Below are 21,038 nucleotides of genomic sequence, written 5' to 3' on the forward strand. Positions count from 1 at the left end.
AGAACCTCCCATGGAGTTTGGGGTATTGGTAGACTGCATAGTAGACCGGATGGTCTCGTAGTGTCAATTTTGGACCTGGCACAGACATTGCATGAAGAGACGAATTTTTGTATAGATGTTTTCATGTCAGGCCACCAGAATTGCCGAGAAATCAAATTGAAAGTCTTTGTCATACCCATATGTCCTGCCATAGGCACATCATGCGATAATTCCAAGATCTTGGTGAGTAGGGTAGGTGGTATGTAAAGTTTGTCGTTGTAGTAGAGGAAGCCTTCTGCATCGGTAGTTAGTTGTGGTGGGGGTGAATCCAACCTTATACCATGCAGAACCTCTTCCTTCAAGGAACGGACAACTCCAATAATGCGTTTGTGAGGTATTATAGGAACGGAAGGAATTTCAAAGTAGTTTTCTTCAGTTAGTCGTGATAGTGCATCCGCCTTTTTGTTCTTATCTGCAGGTGTGTAGGTCACTAGGAAGTTAAACCTTAGAAAGAATAGTGACCATCGTACCTGTCGATGCGAGAGAGTTTTGCTATTCTGAAGATATTGGAGGTTTTTATGGTCCGTGTATATAATTATTGGTAATTGGGTGCCTTCGAGTAAATGTCGCCAATTCTCCAGAGCCAATTTTATAGCAAGCAGTTCCTTCTCACCCACGGGGTAATTTATCTCGGGACTGCTCAGGGATTTAGAAAAAAAGGCGACTGGATGAAGTGGTGAAGTGGGGGTAGGTCGTTGGGAGAGTATTGCTCCTACTGCCAGGTTTGACGCATCTACCTCCAGAATGTATTGGAGGGATGGGTCTGGATGGCGTAATATGGGAGCGGAAGTAAACCTTGTCTTTAACAAGTGGAAAGCCTTATTTGCTTCTTCTGACCATTTAAATGGTATTTTTATGCTAGTGAGCTGTGTGAGGGGTCTCACAATAGCAGAAAAGTTTTTTATGAACTTCCTGTAGAAATTTGAAAATCCCAGGAATCGCTGTAGCGCCTTGCGTGTAGTTGGTGTAGGCCAATCCTGAATGCAGGATATTTTACTCATGTCCATCTCGATTCCTGTTTTGGATATGATGTAGCCTAGAAAGACTACCTCATCTTTATGGAACAAGCATTTCTTCAGCTTCACATAAAGATTATGTGCAAGCAATCTCGATAATACAAGTCTTACATGTCTTATGTGTTCAGACAGGGTCCGTGAATATATAAGTATATCGTCCAGATATACCACAACACAGACATCTAGTAAGTCTTTAAAAATATTGTTTATAAATCGTTGGAAAACTGCAGGGGCATTGCATAGGCCGAATGGCATCACAAGATATTCGAACAATCCGTATCTAGTTCTGAACGCAGTCTTCCACTCGTGTCCATCACGGATTCGAATGAGATTGTATGCTCCTTTCAGGTCTAATTTTGAAAAATAGGTAGCTCCACGCACCTGCTCAATGAGCTCAGGGATAAGCGGTAGAGGATAGCGATCTTTTATTGTGATAGCATTCAATTTCCTGTAGTCGATGATAGGTCTGAGACTTGAATCTTTATTGCGAACAAAAAAGAGTCCTGCTGCTGTGGAAGAAGTGGAAGGTCTAATAAAACCTTTTTCCAAGTTCTCATCCAAATAGGTTTTGAGATGGGCAAGTTCATCCTGTGAAAGAGGATAAACATGACCGAAGGCAATTTGCTATTTGGGAGTAGATCAATGCTACAATCATAGTCTCGATGAGGAGGTAATGCTTGAGCATTTTTCTCAAGAAAAACCTCAGAAAGATCCTGATAACATAGTGGTGCAATCTCATCTGTCACCACAGACAGAATCTTCCCGGAAAACGGGAGGTTACACGTTTCCTCGCAATAACAAGAAGGGAAGGTCAAGGACCGTTTCTTCCAATCTATGGTTGGTTGGTGTGTGTGCAACCAGGGAAGTCCCAACACAAAGGGAAAGTGGGGTGATGGTATTAAATCGAAGGTAGAAGTCTCCCTATGAGACTCGTTAATAGTGACTAGAAGTGCTTGTGTCTGATCGGTGATCGGACCAGAGGATAACGGAACACCGGTAATAAGACTTACTGAGACAGGTTTGAGTTTAGAAATAATAGGAATTTTATTTAAAGCAGCAAAACATATATCCATATAATTTCCACAAGATCCTGTGTCAATCATTGCCTTAGTAGTAATCCTGTTCTGGTCCCACTGTAATGTCAAAAAAACAGAAATGTAGGGGTTAGTGAATGAAGTTGTCAATCCTCCTAGAGAGACATGTGAACACTCACCCTTCTTTTTGTTGACTAGGGGACAGACGTTTATCTTGTGATCCGGGGATGCACAGTACAAGCAGAGATTTTCATTTCGTCTTTTGGCTTTTTCCATAGTTGATAGTGGTGGGCGTATGGTTCCTACCTCCATAGGAACGGCCAGACTCCGAGAGGAAACGGATAATGGCATTCCCATCTTTTCAGCCTTTCTTTCTCGTAGTCTTCTATCTATGGTAATACTGAGTTGTATTAATGCATCCAGGGTTTTTGGCAGATCCGCTCGGGCGAGCTCGTCCTTAACGGCTTCTGATAGGCCAAGCCTAAATTGGGTTTTCAGAGATGCATCATTCCATTCTGAATCAAGGGTCCATCTCTTGAACTCTGCGACAAAGTCTTCCACAGGCCTCCTTCCTTGTTTCAAGGATCTTAACTGAAGATCAGCAGTACTCTGCCTATTGGGGTCATCATATAGGCTAGTGAGCTCTGCCAGGAACAAGGCATAGGAGTTGAGAAGCTGGTCGTTTTTCTCAAAAAGAGAATCTGCCCTGGCTCGAGGATCGCTTGATTGGTAAGAAATAATAGTACAAACCTTAATGTGATCAGTAAGGTAGGTACGAGGTTTTAGCAAAAAAAGTAACTCACATGCGTTTTTAAATTCGCGAAATTTTTTGCGATCGCCTGTAAATACCAAAGGGGGATTTATCTTGGGTTCAGGGGACTGAGCAGAGGTAAGTTGTGTCAGTCTAATTACCTGCTGCGACAGAGCCTGATTGTCTTCTTTTAATTCAGCAAGTGCGTGTATTAACGCAGATACTTGCTGTTTTAATTGTGTCACCTGAGTGGTTATTTCTGGAACTATTTCTGCTGAATCCATTTTTGGGTTCGTTCAATCTGTAACGCTCCTGCGTTTTTATATGGTGTGGATTTTCAGCTGCAGAAATAGTTCCACGTCAGTAGCCATGTAAGAGATATGCTGAGATACCATTCCCAACCTCAATGACTCATCATGTGTGGAAGGTCTTATTTCAGCCAGTAAATACACACAATTAGCAAGATGGTTCCTAGAGTGACTTTATGTATGTGGTAACACAATGATGAAGGTTGAGGGATAGGTTGAGTGGAGGTGGTAGGTGATAGACACTTGAAGGTGAGACAGTAGCAGATGGATGCAGGAAGGTTTAGCAATGTTGTATGATAGCAGATGATAGAATAGCAGGTGGACATACAAAAGAGATCAACCCAGTGCAGAAAAGTAGCAGTAGTCTCAAGAGCTAGCAATCTAGTTTATGCAGATGTGATAAACAGTCTCTACTATGCAGAGCTAGATAGTGTAAGCTTAGTATAAGTTTATAGAGAATTCCCCTGCGGGGTACTTAGCACTATTAGCGATACAGCCGAAGGGTGGTTCAGGAGAGGCGGATGATCCAGTAGCGGGATACAGGGATCAGCGCAGCGAGGTTCCGTCAGCGAAGTAAGCTTGCAAGCATGGAAGCTTCAAGCAAGGTTAGCATCCAGATAAGGGTGTTTGAACGAACACATGTGAGTGAGAACCGACGCCTTAAATAGCCATCTAGTCCGGCGCTGAGTGATGACAGCTCCAGTCTTAAAGGTGTATGCGCACCTTTCCAAAAGTAAATGGTAGGGCGCATACACTTGTGGAAAGTGTAATTTAGGGTACCAAAGGTACCGGAACATTACAGTCCCTTGGATCCGCTACTCCCTTCTAGGAGACCTGAAAGCTCATCCACTCATTGGGTCCACTGTGTGTGCTCTGGTCCAAGCTAATGATTCTGGTAAACTCTGCGAGACTGGCATGAAGTCTATTGGTACTATCCAACATATGCTTTACCCTCCTTTAGAGCCTGGAGGTTCTAACAGCTGCATCATTACCCAGCCTTGGCCATGAAGGGTGGTAAGTAGGGATGATCGAACGGTTCGGGTCGACCATCGGTTCAGCCCGAACATTGGGTGTTCGAGGTTCGGCCGAATTTAGAACTTTTTGCCCAAAAAGTTTGGAATTCGGCAACCAGAACCGCCCAAAATGCAATGCTTCAGGAAATGGGCTTTAAAAGCCCGTGATTGGACCAGAACCATTAGCAAAAGCCAATTCAGGGGGCAGGAGAATGCTAGCAATGTGATTGGAGTGACTAGGGGGTCCCTAGACCAATCATTAGTGAATACGCCCCCCAGTATATAAGATCGCCCCCGCCATATTCCTAGCATTGTTATACTGGACATGGAAGAGAGTGGAAGCAGTTCTGTTAATTTTACTTTAAAAGTGTCATTTAGCATTTATTAGTGTGAGGAAAGGGATATCTAGTGTAGTTAGAGTGCTCCTTTACACTTAAGTTAGCTTCAAAAATGTAGTTTCTGTAGGGAAAGTGTTAAGTGTAAGGGGACCGTAGTGTAGTGTAGGGTTAACTGGCAGTGACTGCTATGGCAGGGCGACAAAACCCTTCCATAGCAGGGTGACCGCTATAGAGCAATGATCATTTCTCTGAATTGCTTCGGCACACCCATATGGCTTCTCACCAGCCAAGCATTTTTTATGCTGCAGGGGCTGCCACTGCCAGTGCTTTTTTGAGGATGTTTGATGTCAGACATGACATCTGAACATGTGTATAGGGGGTATATATACACATATATGTCTGTATATATACCCCTAGACATATATAGGTGTGATAGTAGCAGAAATAAATGCTTGCGCTAATGAAATCATTTACAGTGATATATTTCTGCTACTATCACACCTATATATGGCTAGGTGTCTATATACATATAATTATGTGTGTATATATACCACTATACACAAGTTCAGATGTTTTGCCTGCCTCAAAAGAACCCAAAAAAATGCCAAAAAAACGCTAGCGTCAAAAAAAAAATGCCCAGGTGTGTTTTTGCTGGCATTTTTTGGGGGGTTTTGGAGGCAGGCAAAACATCTGAACTTGTGCACAGTACCACTATACACAAGTTCAGATGTTTTTCCTGACTGCAAAGAACCCAAAAAAATGCCTGCTTTGAAATCGGCAAGGTGTGAAAACCGAGGAGAGAAGCTAACCCCCTGAGCTGAAAGTTTTCTAATACATACAATCCTTTTTTTTTCTGGTTCTGGACATGCTACAGAGCTGAAACTTCACAGGTACACCTTTTAGACCCCCCAGACACAAAATCACACAAAAAAAAGTTCTTAAAAATTGTCATTTTTGATAAAAAAGCCAATTATTGAAAAGATTAAAAAAAAAAAGAGATTTTTTGATTTTTACTTTGGATTTCAGATCTGGTGGGTCTAAAGGTGTACATGTGAAGTTTCAGCTCTGTAGCATGTCCAGAACCATAAAAAAAAAAGATTGTTTGTATTAGAAAACTTTCAGATCACCAATATGGCTTCTCGGTTTCCACACCTTGCCGGTTTAATAGAAGGCATTTTTTTGGGTTCTTTGCAGTCAGGAAAAACATCTGAACTTGTGTATAGTGGTACTGTGCACAAGTTCTGATGTTTTGCCTGCCTCCAAAAACCCCCAAAAAATGCCAGCAAAAACACACCTGGGCATTTTTTTTTTGACGCTAGCGTTTTTTTGGGCATTTTTTGGGGTTCTTTTGAGGCAGGCAAAACATCTGAACTTGTGTATAGTGGTATATATACACACATAATTATATGTATATAGACACCTAGCCATATATAGGTGTGATAGTAGCAGAAATATATTACTGGAAATGATTTCATTAGCGCAAGCATATATTTCTGCTACTATCACACCTATATATGTCTAGGTGTGTATATAAATAGATAGATTTCATACACCCGCCGCCGCTTTTACATTTACCAGCCGAGATCAGGGAAGTGCCAGGGATAGGAGCGGAGATGACTCATGTTGCAGCCCAGCTGTTTTAATGTAACCGCCGCAAGTGTAACGTTACACACACTACCGTGATAAAACCATACCGTCCGAGCATGCGCACTTGTCAGGCCCTCAGCTGTTCAATGACGTATCCAGGGCTGTGAGCATGCGCACTGCTACGCTGCTCAGCTGTTCCTGACAGGAAGTGACGTGGGTATGGATTTCTCACGGGGTATGGTTTTCTAATGTTACACCGGCCATAGACGGAGTGAATTTCTTTCCTGGAACAAAGGGTTCCCTCATCAACATAGACTGTGTTGACAGGGAAACCCCTCCCTCCGAGCCGGCGGGGGGCCACACTTAGAGAAGACAGTGATTAATATTGCCTGCAATAATCGCATGTGAAAATGTGGCAGGCTGGTTGTACCTAAGTTGGGTACATTCAGCCTGCCCATACATGGTTCAAATCTTAAACTTGAACTGGCCAAGATTTGAATTGTCTATGGTCAGCTTTGAAACATGTTTACTTAACATATATCTAATTGCATTTCCCCCATTCAATTCCACAGCATTTGAGCTGCATATGCACCTACTTGAAAAATCTATAACACTACCTGGTGCAATGCAGGGTTAAGCATTGGAGAGCGATCTGCATCTGAGGTCTGTGTGAAGGAATACTACAGTAAATACATACTAATAAAATAGGAATAAGAGAACCTATACACCAGTTTTAGAACAAAAGTACACCTTTATTTTAACTGTCTTTCAAACATCCTAGGACAATGGGCATATCATTTCTGTACAAGCATCCATTATAGGTACCCATAGGCAACAGAGCACAGTTGGACATGCAGGGGCAGCCCAGTCAGTATTGTACAGTTATACTGCTTTGTTCCTGTTAATGCTATGGGGAGCAGGGATGGCAAATGCAGATATCTCCGTGCTGGTTTATCAGAAGGAAAAACAGCATTTGTGCTAACCAGCAGTGTCTTATCTTGTTCAAAATCTTAATAAAAAAAGATTGACACAGAAGGAAAAACAGCAATTATACATATACAATTTCTATGGGTATCATATGTCATAAATAGCCTCTTTGGATAGAATAATCAATTTGTCTTCTTGTTTGACAGTTATGATCAGGATATTTAACTGCATGGGAAAACGTTATTTACAGCATAAGCTTTGCAAAAAAAGGTCCTTTTAAATCGCAGGATTTATATGCAATGTTGACAAGAATATTTGTTCTTTTGGCATTAATTATGGCTGCATCTTGCTGCCATGGCTATTAAACTCTAACTATGGTCAAGAGATATAAAATTCTCAATCACTGTCTGACCCAATGTGCCCTTTTAATTATGAGTATTGCAGGTCACATCTCTCCTTCTCTCTCTCTATCACTATGCTGTTGACCTGCTGTATAAGAGCAGCTGTGCTGTCATCTCAAGTGCCAGCCTCACCCGCTGACATCACCTTTGCTATTTGGATTGCAGGCGGTGGATCCAATTATAGTTCTCCTCTAGTGGCAATATATTATTTGTGTCCCGGGCAGCCATGTCATGCTCAAACATTAGTGTAGCTCAAATTATCTTCTTAATCCCCTCGGTTGTTAGACACGATCAGTGATCATCTTCAGGGAGAGCGACAGACAATCACTGGAATAAGTGCTTTGTCATTTACAGTTGCGTCAGCATAATTAGTTTTGATTTTATAGATTTCATTACACTTCAACTGCAATTGACACCCTGTACAATGAATATTCATGTGGAATTCTAGATAACCAATTAAACACAAGGCTAAAAAAAATACATTTTCTATTTTAACCGCTGAAAGATCTGTAATTCCGTACAGTCACATTTGTGATTTGCAAAACTGCAAAGACACACACATCCTGGATCAGCAATGCACGTTTCTATGTCACTTAGTCCAAGAAGCTGTAATGCTAAACCAGAAAATATCAGTGATCTTCATGGCTAGCAGAAGGTTGTGTCATAAGATTAGCTGGACAGAATTACATAGGAAGCCACAAAGAACCAGTGTGCCTATACAGCATTTCAGTTTAAAGTGCACCTGTGTGCACATACATTAAAGTATGTGCATGCAGTAAAAGAGCTTTGGCCATTTTCATGCAGCCACCTGATTCCAGTGGCAAGAATCAGCTGATTCTTGCAGCAGGAGTTACTGGGGCATGTGAACAGCAGCAGATGACTGTCCGATCTTGGGCACAGTTAGCTGCACCCAGGCTCAGATATCTGTTCCTAATCGCAGGTTTAGCTACCTAGCCGCTGCAATTCGAGTGCTCTGGTTATTCCAGCCACCAGAATCTGCTGATACTTGCTGCTGGAATCTGGCAGCTGCATGTAAACTGCTGTGTGAAAGAGGCCTTAAAGCAATCCATCTGATCTCTCTATGTTTGTGCTGTGAAGTAATTGATTTTTAAAGATCCTCAAATATCATAACAAAGACTCTGAAGTCAGGTTTCAGTCAAGTTTTGCATTAAAAGGCTGGCATGTTGCAAAGACATGTTTACAAAGTTGTGATTTCACTGCCTCTGTTGTGAATTTTGAAGATTAATTTTGCCACAATGCCCTTAGCTACAGAGGTTTGTTTTAAAGAGCTTCAACTGCTTCAGAATATTTCCTGTAAACACTTTAATGTGCATAATCTGGACACAGATTTACTATAAGTATTTACCAGAACAAACTACACATTAGGGGCTCACAGAATAATAAGCGTGATGTGTTTATCATGTAGGCAAAATGCCATACCAAGATGGTATTTACAAAGCAAAACAATTAAGAAATGTTTAAAGCACAATAACCCATATTATGAATACACAACTTTTGTTGGTCTGGCAACATCAAATTATACTCAGAAATACAAATAACTGCTACAGATTGATGAACATACATTATTAAATGAACGCTAATATATCTTTTTTTTTTTTTTTTTAGGTAGAACCAATGCCAATGTAATATCTCTTCCTGTGGTTTATTCTATGTGAATAATTGTCTTCTAAAATATAAAAAAAAATCTAATTGAACCAGAAACACAAATACTTTTTACTTGTGTAAGATGCAAAAATATCCATAATGAAGACTGGACTTTGTTTTTCATTTAGATAAGTATTCAACTTTTAGTACATTGTGTTATGCTTGCTGAATCAATTGTTATAAGGGGACTTGTTGCCATGAGTACTCATTAAACATCTCCATTTCTATAGAGATAGCTCACAAAAATATTTTACATGTAGAGCTCTTCCTGTTTTCTTAGTTGTATCTCATTCCAAATGCTTATATTGGTTGTCTATTTTCGATTTCCAAGTCTCCTCTTGGATTTTGAATGGTTGGGGAAAGGGCAGAATGATTGTTCTTTCTGTCCTAGTGAGGGCATGGTATCTCTGGGACAGGAAGAATAGGAAAATCTCCTAAAAGGGCACAAAGGCAGTAAAACCTCTTTTCTTCTGTTCATAGTGTGGAAAAATTAGGACAACTGTCATTTCCCCATTGCAGTGTTTTTTATTCCTGGTGGCACAATGTACAAGTAAACCTAACAGAGGTTCATCATTTGTCTGGAGCTGATTTTTTTTTCAAATTTTCAAAATCCAGTTACATCTATTTATCATAAACCAGTATTACAGGAAACTTTATAATGCTGAAGAACATTTTTTCTTGGTTACCAACAAATAAAGATATTGTTCACAATGGTAAAATAACATTTTATTGTGCTAATGAAATGCAGGACCAGAGATGGTGAACACCATCAGTGGTCCTCTCTGGAAGCCCCAAGGTCTAATAGCCCTGCCATCACCACCTTGACAGGCTAAAACCCTGGGTGGTGCTGGGATCAGCACCTCCTTTCCATGAAGGATGAGGATTTAACAGTAGGATTGGCAGCTTCCAATCCACTGCTTCAGCACCTTGTTGGAAGCAATCTTTACCAAAAATACCTCTCGTAAAAATAGCAGCGTTAACGGAGACTGCCAGGTGTCACCTAAAAACTGGTAACTTTATATTTTACACTTCTGTTATGTGGTTGTCATTGCTGTATTGGGCGCTGCCAATAAAGTTACCATTCCATGTCTTAATGAGAACTTGATTCCAGGTGTAAGCTATGCCTCCAGAAATTCAAGCTCACCACCAGTTCCTGAGAGTGCCCAGCAAAAGTGCATTGATATTCAAAAAAGGGCATGCTTACTTGACAGGCAGACAGTATGTGGGTGGGGCATATGACAGATCTGGAGGATGTGTTGGCCTTACTGTGAACTGAAAAAGCATTCTCTGGCCAGGGTCCTGTGTAGAAAACAATAGAAAAATACTGCTATTGCGGGTTGATGAATGGTTTCTGATTCACTGACATGGAAAAATAATTAAATCAGGCCACAGGCATTACCTAGTTAGAAAAAACATCTCACCTACTTTGACCTTGACTGATTTTCTATAGGAAATATTCATAAAATATACAAGCATGGACTCCTTGAAAGGCTACCGGTTTATTGAATAGTCATTTGTAAATAATTAGGAGGGGATTTACTAGAACTGGAAGACTCAGAATATGATGCAACTGCGCATGGTAGCCAATTAGCTTCTAACTTCAGCTTGTTCAATTAAAGTACAACTAAAGACAAAACCTTTTTTTAGTTTTAGATAGAGTGGGGAGAGATTAGAACACCTTTCAGTTTTTATTGGTGTCTGTGCCCCCATTAGGGAGATTCACCCCCTATATTTGTCCCCTTTACTGTTATCATTAAATATATAGAATATATATATAAATATTAAGTATAGGTAAAGGAAAATCCCAAATGTTGGGTTGTCCCTAAAAAGAAACAAAGGGTAAATATTCCAATGGGGACACTAGTTCTGGTGACCTGGGGATCCCAAACGGTTTCCTTCATTTTCAGGGATTTCCCCCCGCTTCCTGTTTTGGCTATGGGACAGGAAGTGAAGGAAAATCTCCCCAATGGGGCACAGATGGCAAAAAATTAACTGACAGGGGTTATGACTCTACTTACTCTATCCTTACTTACCCTTACTCTATCCTAAAAAAAAAAAAAGTTTTGCCTATACAGTAGTTCTACTTGGACAATAAAACCTGGAAGCGGATTGGTTTCTATGCAGAGCTGCACCACATTTTGCACGCACCAGTTTTAGTCAATACCCCATTAGGATGAGATTAAAGTTTGTGACTACCTATTCAGTGTGGAGTTGATTGTCAGGGTTCCTATCACTCTTTATGTGGATTAATTTGGGTCCCTATGTCTGGCAGTAAACATTTTAGACAGACTCCTACTTTAAGTAAGAATGAAGAACTCATTGCAGACTCTGGTTTAATCCCAAAGTAGGGGACCAGCTTGCTCAGTGAATTGGTAAACTGACTGAAAGGAACATTTACAAGTGTACTAAACATTGATAGAGTGCATAGCAGGAGTTGATAGAAGCTGGTGACCCTCTAATTAGGGGGAACTATAGTATCTTACCAGGTGCTATCAGGCAGTATAGCGTTTCGATATTAGGGCACTAACAACCCCAAGTGGGCATCTCGTGTGACATCACTGTCTTACTAAGGAAGTACACACATTTCTTTTTAGGGTACAACCTAGTAACATGCCAGACAGCCAGTCAGCCACCCACCACAGGGTGCCAGCAAGCCATCCACCACAGGGTGCCAGCAAGCCAGCCACCCACCACAGGGTGCCAGACAGCCAGCCATCCACCACAGGGTGCCAGCCAGCCAGCTATCCACCACAGGGTGCCAGACAGCCAGCTATCCACCACAGGGTGCCAGCCAGCCAGCTATCCACCACAGGGTGCCAGCCAGCCAGCCATCCACCACAGGGTGCCAGCAAGCCAGCCATCCACCACAGGGTGCTAGACAGCCAGCCACCCACCACAGGGTGCCAGCCAGCCACCTACCACAGGGTGCCAGTCAGCCAGCTACCCACCACAGGGTCCCAGCAAGCCAGCCATTAGGCATTAAACAAAAATTAACATGTTCAATACCAGATTTGTGTCAAAAATTGTCTTTATTTTTCAAAACTTTAAATGTACAAAATATCGGCCCATATCGGCCGATACTGATATGCAATGGACAAAATATCAGTATCAGCAACGAAAAACCGATATCGGTCGATCCCTAGTTTGCACTACAAGTAACCTAGGCTTATGCATTTTTCATATGTTTAGTTTGCATTGCCTTGGTTTGTGCCAGGTTTACATTAAACTGTATTTTATTCCTAGTATTGTATGCATATTACAGAAATTAAACAGCTTACTAATACAAATAAAAATTGCAATGAAAAATCCTGAATGAATCTGCAAAGTGAGATTTTATTGTAGTTTTAAGTAGCTTTGCAGTAAGTAGATTTCCATCATACTGAAAAAGAAATTAATAAAATCTTATTTCATTCAGCTTAAGAGACCATGTGAGTGTTACAGTGATGAGCAGTACAAAGGGTAATCCTCTTTTTACCCTTGTCTGTACCAATGTGAAATAGAGGTTTTAAAATTCTCCTACGAACAGAAGGAGAAAAGTTAAGCTGAGGTGAGTTGGAAGGAGTTATAAATCTGTTAAATGTAAAACAGTTTTATATCGTCCATAGAGCATTTTATATGCCAAAAAAATTGTTCTCATTTGGGGTACGACCGGATGCATTACGTCCTAGATGTGGTGCTACAGTCGGGGATTTAATTCATATGTTGTGGGAGTGCCCCTAGTTACATAGATACTGGAAGGAGGTACTGGATAAAATAAACGTAGTCTTTAAAATAAATTTACGACTGGATCCGGTACTATGTATATAATGGTACATGGAACAAGGAGTAGGTCATGGGGCTAAGTGAATAGCAGTTTTAAAATGTCTGTACCAAGCCAGAAAAGCATTCACAGGAAGATGGATAAAGCCCGTACAACCATATACAGGAGATTGGCTGAGAATGGTTAATAATATATTTATAAGAGAAAAGTTGGCTTATACAAGAAGGGGAGGAATGAAAAGATTTGAAAAGATTTGGAGAGCATGATTAGAAACTCCAGGACTGGCAACGGAGATAGCGAGTATTTAAAATGTCTGATTAGCTAATACAATTATTTTTAAATAGGACTTGGGACGGGAGGGGGTGTATTGGGAAAATTGGGGGAAGGGGGGTGAGGGTGGTTAAAAGAAAGTATTATTGAATGTTTGTTATTACTTTTGTATGTAATTTTTTATGTTATTGTAGGAAAATATTAAAAATATAAGACTAGAAGTGTAAAACTGTCCATTTACACCGTAAAGGACTTTTTAGTGCTCTTGCAACCTCTTCTTGGTTCAGTACTGATCTCACAAAGTCTATCTATCACAGAGAATTAACGGATCAAGTTTTTAATCAGCGAGAAACAAATGTTTTTCCCATTTCAGTGCAGTAATCCATAATCAGACCAAAAGCGTCTGCTGTAGTGTTCCAATGAGTTGCAGATTTTCTAGAAATTAATTTAAGGACCATCTACCTGAGTAGGTGGTCTTTATATTCATTCATATAGGCTGTGTGACAAATCGGAGTACTACAGCAGAGGCATCCAGTTGAGAAGATGGTGCTTTTATTCACTCCTTTGGTGCTTAGGCACATACAGTACATGCACACTGCCGAGGACTGTGTTGATAGTCCTCTCATTGATTCTGATGGTGTAGGCACTGCACGCTACAGGAGAGGCCCCCAAATAAGTAGATAGTGCACCTGTTTATTGCCATGTGCAGAGTACAATCCATGTACACTAAAACCAAGGCACCTGGCTGTGTAGGTCCTTCCTTTCATTCTTCTAGGCTGGGCAGTGCCCATGCACATTTCAACAGGGATGCCTTGCACTTTGTACACTATATTACCAAAAGTATTGGGACACCTGCCTTTACATGCACATTAACTTTAATGGCATCCCAGTCTTAGTCCGTGGGTTCAATATTGAGTTGGCCCACCCTTTGCAGACACGCTGGAAAAGATCTGAGCCATGTGACAGCTGTATATCAATTAGGAAAAAGGCACTTATATGTTTTTTTTTTAATTAAAATAATTACAGTGCCATCATCCACATACAGAATGCAGAGGTCAGAACTCTGTGCAGGCCAGTCAAGTCCCTCCACCCCAAACAGGCTCATCCATGCCTTTATAGGCCTTGTTTGTGCACTGGTGTGCAGTCATTTTGGAACAGGCAGGGGCCATCCCCAAACTGTTCCCACAAAGTTGGGAGCATAAAATTGTCCAAAATGTCTTGGTATGCTGGCTCCTTAAGAGTTCCCTTTTCTTGGAACTAATGGGCCAAGCCGAACCCCTGAAAAACAACCCCAAACCATAATCCCCGTTTCACCAAATGTTTTGGACCAGTGCACAAAGCAAGGTCCATAAAGACATGGGCGAGCGAGTTTGGGGTGGAGGAACTTGATTGGCCTGCCTCAACCCAATAGAACACCTTTGGTATGCATTAGAGCAGATACTGTCAATATAGCACTAGAACACTTTATTTATATATATTTATTTTGGAAGGATTGTCACTATTAATGTTTATTAATTCACATATCTAAGTGTGGAATAATTGTGGATTGATTTTGGACAATATCACAGAAGTTATATTATATGATTTTTATATATACACATTGATTTTTATTATCACTATCACTAGTGAGTGAACACCATCTTTTAGTTTTCCCTGAAGCGCGATAGCACCCCCCCCCCTTCATTAACTTGTTCATACACTGTCTGGTTCACAGAACAGGTATACGCAGCTTTAAGGGGTACAAGGAATCCTTGAGACAGCGCGAGACTCATACTATTACTTATTTTTAATCACATCAGTGCCTGACTTCACAAATGCATTCTGCAAGAATGGCCAAGCTTTCCTATAGACACACTCCTAAACCTTGTGGACAGCCTTCCAAGAAGAGTTGAAGCTGTTATAGCTGGAAAGCGTGGGCCAACTCAATATTGATCCCTAAGAACTAAGACTGGGATCCTATTAAAGTTAATGTGTGTGTAAAGGCAGGCATCCCAATACTTTTGGTAATATAGTGTTTGTCAAGCAGTGCGAAATAGTAATGTCTACATCAAAGGTTTGTATGCGTATTTATTTTTTCATGAGGCGAGGAGGCTTTGCTGAAGTTTTCACTAAACGTACAGTTGTAATGTACTGATAGGTACACTTTAACAGGTATACGTACACATAAAATCAATCACCAATACCTTTGTGGTTACATGCAGAGCAGGATGGAAATCTCTCACAAAGGAAAAGAAATGAACCCCAAAAATAATGTTAAATATTTTATTCTCATGTCAGTACAGCCTGGTACATACCTCTGAACAATATCCATTACATATCATTATGCCTTGGCTTTTCCATGGAACTTCACAGAGATTCGTACATACTCAGCTGGTGGACAGAAATTTAAAAATGCATTTCTTGTGTCATCAGTGCAAGAAAATAACTAACAATAAAATTACAGTACAGAAATTCACAACAATATTACATTAAAACTCTGATTCATTCTTACGAAGGATGGTTGCTTACAGTACAGGAGTAATGTACATGCACTAAAGTGCCTGTATCATCTATCATGTGATACATGTTTGTTTGCATACAGTCATCTTGATAAGACATTTTTTTTTGCCATCATTTAAAAAAAAAAAAAATTCTGGTTCAGCAAACTGAATGGCTTTGCATCTTTCTATAAAGCTTCAGATAACATGAAGCACTTTCATTATCCTATGTGTATTCTAACACTGTAAAAATAATACGAAAAGACTGAAACAACGTACAAGTAATACAAAAATAAAAAAATAAGATCAAAAGCTAAAAAAAAAAAAACTAAACAAAACAAAAAAAAAAAAAACAGTGCAAAGAAATGAAAAAGGCAGTCAGCACTGAGAGAATATTCCTTTTCGTACTTTGCAGTAATGTTGTGGCATGTTTTTTTGTTTCTTTCTAGAGAAGGTAAGAAAGATGGAAAGAGATATGATCGTCTTGCACACATACATTAGATGTTTCATTGCAGAAACACAACAAGCAATGTAACAGACTGAATGTTCAGCAATTGCACATAATCCTTAGGTGGTAAAAGGACTCCTGATGTCTACTGGCAGAGACTGGACTGTGTGAAAATGGAATTACACAGATTATATGACTGGTAAGTCATGCAAGGTGACATCAGACATCCATTCCTTCTGCTTGTGTTTCCTTGTTTCCCTGCTCCTCGTGTAGATTACCGCTAGAAGAAGCCCGAGAGGCAGTTGGGGAATGTGAGGCCCATCTGGAAGGCAGGCGTCGGTTTGCTGGTCTCTCTGGTCTGGAGAAACTGGATTCTAAGGACGGAGCTAACTCAGAACAAGGCAGTTCCTTCACAACAGAAGAGAGGAAACATTGAGTTAATCTGACCTAATAAAGCAGAGTATATTTTAGGTATATTTTTCCACATAACCTTTATGCAAGAAAGCCAGCTACTAAAATTACCAAATTGGAATTGCATATTCAACAATCAGATACATTTTACTATTAAAGTAAGCCTGTGCTAACAGACGCATGTTGGCTGCTGTTGGTGACCTAATTCTGAAAACGATAGTTACCATGCTAACATTCTGTCTTTGGTACTTGACTACTGTTGCAGAACTGGTCTGCAGATCAGGAATTCTGACTTCACTTGCTGGACACTTGTTTCAGGTCACTGACTCAAAACAGAGACAGCTACGCAAGTAGCATTTTTGCAGAAGGACGTCATGAGTAACAGTCCACATATTTAAACATGGGTTTTGTGTTTCCATACAAGTCTATAGGAATGGAAATCCCATGTGAAGTAGGTCAAATGCAGGCCAGAAGGAGTTTAACTGCAGGTCAAATGCACCAGTCAATGTATTCTGAAGAACCCCAGAAGTATCTCAAACTGAAGCCAAACTAATGGCATCATCATAAGTCCTTATAGTGCAGTGATGGCGAACCTTTTCGAGCCCGAGTGCCCAAACTGCAACACAAAACCAACTTATCTGTTTCAAAGTGCCAGAGAGTTAATATCGGGGGTGGGAATGTGATATATCACCTCCCAGCCACCTGCCAACTGCCGTCTGAAAATTGATCCACTGTGGATTGCTTCACGGAAGAGCAGCAAGGGATGCTTCATATGTAAATGCACCCCAACCCAGCTACTCACCTCTGCATCCCAAAGCCCCCCTATTTGCTTACTTCTACTTGCCCTGCTCACTATTGCACCCCCACAAAACTGCTGATCTTGTAAAGGTTAGCCGGTCGGTGGTGTGCGCTCTTCTTCCTCGCGTGCCTACTGAGAGGGCTCTGCGTGCCAGCTTTGGCACGCGTGCCATGGGTTCGCCATCACTGTTATAGTGGATCTGTACTTGGCCTATGCAGGGCAAAGACAAAGGCTAATTCTAATGCACCCTTCTCATGCATTACAGACTCACAATACTTTAGTTCTCCCACCGCTCTGTTTGGTGGCCTAGAGTGGGGAGCACCCACTCTGTGTAAGCTACAAGTCACTCAAATCATTGCATATATGAGGTATGGCCCCTACTTATGTGACAGTGCTGGTGGTTGTTGATTGGCCCAGTGATATCACATGTAATGGTTTACATGCTCCTGCATATTTGAAGTACCTGGTATTGTCTTCATTCGTGGGGCTGAACAGAGCAAAGGGGGAGTGAAGGTAATCCTATATTGGTAGGAAGGTATTGGGAGGGGGGGAGTTGTGTGCAAAGCAAACCTGTTGTTTAGTCTTGCATGGAGAAAGGACAGGTTTTTTTTAAGTTGAAAGTTTAAAAAAAGTTACATATTTACGATTGGTACTAATCTTAAGGCCCCTTTGGTACTACACATCCTAAAGTAAATACAATTTTTAAAAACGTGTTGTTTTTTGAGGAAAAAAAGGTTCATGCATTAAAAAAAACACTCAAGTTAGCCCAATTTTTTTTCCATGATGTGAAAGATGATGATACGCCAAGTAAATAGATACCTAACATGTCATACTTTAAAATTCTCGTGGAGTGGCACCAAACTTCAGTATTTAATAATCCCCATATGCAACGCTTTAACATTTTTTACAGGTTACCTGTTTTGAGTTACAGAGGAGATCTCCTACTAGCTCTTTTAGCTGTTTACATATGTTAATGCGACCTATGTATGCGTTCGCTTTTGCGAGCGAGCACGTGGGGATGGGGGGCACATTAAAATTTTTTTTTTCTATTTTAACACTTTCCTTTTACATTTTTTTTATTACTTTTATTCCAATTACAAGGAATGTAAACATCCCTTGTAATAGGACTAGGACATGACAGGTCCTCCTTACAGTGAGATCTGGGGTCTACATGTCCCTAGATCTCGCCTCTAGGCTCGAAAGCCTGAGATAAAAAAGAAAGCTGAGGCAACCGCAGTGATTGTAACTGCAGAGGCCGTGCGTGATGTCATAACATCCCGCCCGGCCTCCAAAAGGTCATAGAGACTGCCGGGAACCATCTGGCCCGTGGTATACTCTATGGTGAACTTCCAGCGCCAGTGGAAACCTTCTCCAGCTCGCCAATCGCACGGGCAAGCTGGCAGAAGCACCGGAGGGCAGAGGGAGGGGGGATGTCCCCTTCCACCACTGGTAAAAACAATCAAGCGGCTAACCAGCCGTTATGATTGTTTTTACAGTGCAGGGAATCGCCTGCTTTAAAAAAAGATATCTGAATGATGCCTGTGGCTGCTTCCCAAAGTCTGCGACGTTATATATGACGTCGTGCAGGCGGGAAGTGGTTAAAATGTATACATGGGGCATTATCTGTGCTCCTCTTTCACAAACAGTTCCACAAATGTTCTATTTTGTGTGATTAGATAAAATAATAATACAAAGATATGGCCTAAGCGCTGGTTCACATTGCAGCGACGCTACTTCGCACCGCGACCTCCATGGTCGCGGTGCGAGCAGCGCGCCGCAACCTCGGAGCGGCCGCCACGGACTTCATAACATTGAAGTCTATGGCGGTCGCCTCCGGGTCGCCCCAAAGAAGCTCTGGACCCTTTTTCTAGGTCGGAGCGACTTGTGTCGCTCCTATTAGAACGGGTCCGCAGCTTCCCTATGGGAGGCGACCTGCGGCGACCTGTGAGGCGACCAGGTCGCCTCACAAGTCGCCCTAGTGTGAACCGGCACTTAATGTGTATATGATATGATATACACAAACACCCATATTCAAAATAAAAACTTGCAAACTGGAGTCACAAAGCCTCAGTGCTGGCATTATGTGATTTGTCACTAACTTGTGAGTTCACCTTAAAAACTTACCTTTACTTGGAGTGGAGGCATATATGCTTTGAGCAGACCATTTTACCTGACCACCCTCAGTAGGTACAAAATGCTCTGCCCCTATCACCTCTAACATTCTTACTACACTTCCAAAGTGTTTACTGAATAAACTCAGATTTACCATTTTTTTTTTCTTACTGGAGAGGTTCAAGTTGGCCTAAAAAGTTGACAGCATGAATGAAAGGATCTCCCCTCCTCGATTCACAGTACACCTTCACTTCTGGGGAAATATCTGGAGTTTTGTAAAGAGCAGAGAGGAATAAATGGGGTGGGCAGGTTGACACAATCCTTCACTGCTGCAGCCACTGATCTCACTTTCTGCAGCAATGAAAGGTCACCCAGACAGGTGGACACTACTCTAGGTTGGTCTGATGTATGATCTCTCCCATGCTATCCTCAGTTTATTGGGTGCAATGCCCAGTTTGTCAGTTGAAACCCAGGACATACTGTATAAAGAAACTACGAACGGCTGCACTCTGCAAGAGTGCCACTTTATTGATATCTATAAAAACACAGATACAAGCAAAGAAGAACACTATTCTGTTTACCCCCTGTGCTCTTCTATGCCTGTATGTGTTTTTTTAATATGGATATCATGTAAAGTGGAACTCTTGCAGAGTGCAGCTGTCCAATGTTTCTTCATATATGCAATGGAAGATCACCACTGTGAGCAGGATCTGGTTTTATTGAAGGGAGGATTACTAAACATCAGTAAACTATTCATTAGAGGTAAAATATGAGACTGGAGCTGTACCCCCAAAAATGTTTTACCAGTCTTCGGCTTTAAGTTTCTTTTAATTCTGGCTTGACAAAGGCCATGTGGTAACATATACCAGCACATTGCGCTAATAAATCAAGAAGAAATTTTAAAGTTGATTATGAAGAAGACACAAATCACAAAACAGTTAGTAATATTTAATCAAGACTCACAATGACAATTATATATCAAGCTAAGTTAAGTCATCTTAAAATTGACCTGAACTCAAAAAGTGAAGACTTGCTATGGTATAGGGAACACCTAAAAAGGATAACTGTGCCTAAGCAGAACCCTGAAAAATCAACCTTTTTTTCTGAAATTTTGCCGCAAAAATAACAATGCACTTTCCATATGTGAGGGTGGCTAGGTACTAGGGATCGACCGATTATCGGCAAAGCCAAAATATCGAGGGCCGATATGCACTTTTCCACATATATCGGAATCAGCCCCGGAGGTTACTGATATTGCCGATATTTTGGGAAAGTGGTTGTACCGGAGTGATGCCTGCAGCTAGAGGCATCACCCCGGTACCGGCGTTGATAGCCGACGGTCGGCTGTCTTGTAATGACAAACAATGCGACCCAAGCAACCAGTCTGCACGGCCGCTAAAGACCCGATCAAAGCCGCATTCGGCTCTGATCGGGTCTCCATGCAAAAATCCGGAAGTGATGTCACTCGTGACATCACTTTCGGGTACTGTCTGGCGCCAGATTGAAAAAAATGACAGCATTCAAAACAGCCAAACTTGGCGTTTTGAATGCAGAGCAGGGGTTTGGGGTCTTTTAGACCCCCACATCCCTCCACAAAGGTACCTGTGAAAAAAAATAAAAAAAACATCTTTTTTTTAAATGTACAAAAATATCGGCCCATATCGGCCGAACCTATATTCATA

At 41.2% G+C, this 21,038-nt stretch overlaps 1 protein-coding gene across 4 annotated transcripts in view; it reads right to left on the bottom strand.

The window, feature by feature from the left end:
• Positions 1-15,357: 15,357 nt before the first annotated feature.
• The window catches only part of MTCL1 (microtubule crosslinking factor 1), a 282,099-nt gene continuing 276,418 nt past the window's right edge, over positions 15,358-21,038 (bottom strand). For 3 of the 4 annotated variants that reach the window (XM_082259550.1, XM_082259551.1, XM_082259549.1), the window contains one exon: positions 15,358-16,442. In XM_082259550.1, the coding sequence (XP_082115676.1) occupies positions 16,254-16,442 (189 nt within the window). In that variant the 3' untranslated portion in view covers positions 15,358-16,253. The remainder of the gene's footprint in view (positions 16,443-21,038) is intronic. The other variant, XM_082259548.1, reaches the window with a different exon arrangement.

The sequence above is a fragment of the Pelophylax lessonae genome, assembly GCF_965119305.1.
Source record: "Pelophylax lessonae genome assembly, chromosome: 5".
NCBI classification, from domain to species: domain Eukaryota; kingdom Metazoa; phylum Chordata; class Amphibia; order Anura; family Ranidae; genus Pelophylax; species Pelophylax lessonae.